General features: G+C 39.0%; 1 pseudogene across 1 annotated transcript in view; it reads right to left on the reverse strand.

Moving 5' to 3' along the window:
* Nucleotides 1-106: 106 nt before the first annotated feature.
* The window catches only part of TEOVI_000649800:pseudogene, a 580-nt pseudogene continuing 317 nt past the window's right edge, over nt 107-369 (reverse strand). The window contains 2 exon segments of the mRNA in view: nt 107-367; nt 369. The exon segment at nt 369 is cut by the window's right edge and continues 317 nt beyond it. Coding sequence covers nt 107-367; nt 369 — 262 coding nt within the window.

Here is a 369-nt window from a genome sequence, read left to right on the forward strand (position 1 = left end):
AGTGCCTACAGTGAGCGAACCACTCAAACTGGCTGTTAAAGTTAATAACGTATTCTTAGCAATAAGTTTTTAAATTATACAAAGTGAAACAATGGATCAAATATTATTAGGTATGTACCCTCCTTTTTCTCAGTTCACAAGAAACATCAGACCAGCCATACACGTTGTCTAGGTCAACCCAAGAAAGACATGGCAATTCCAAAAGACTTCTGAATCCTTCTGTAGGCCTTCTGGCATCATGGCTCTGACGGAGATGCAATTTTTTAATTGATTTTATTCTCCCAAGTGGTGTGATGTCATTAAGCTCCACACAATAAGAGATATTGAGCTCCTCAACGGTATGGGGTGGTTGAATTTCCCTGAGATCTT

This window comes from Trypanosoma equiperdum, assembly GCF_001457755.1.
Source record: "Trypanosoma equiperdum strain OVI genome assembly, contig: ctg_1270, whole genome shotgun sequence".
Taxonomy (NCBI): Eukaryota; Euglenozoa; class Kinetoplastea; order Trypanosomatida; family Trypanosomatidae; genus Trypanosoma; species Trypanosoma equiperdum.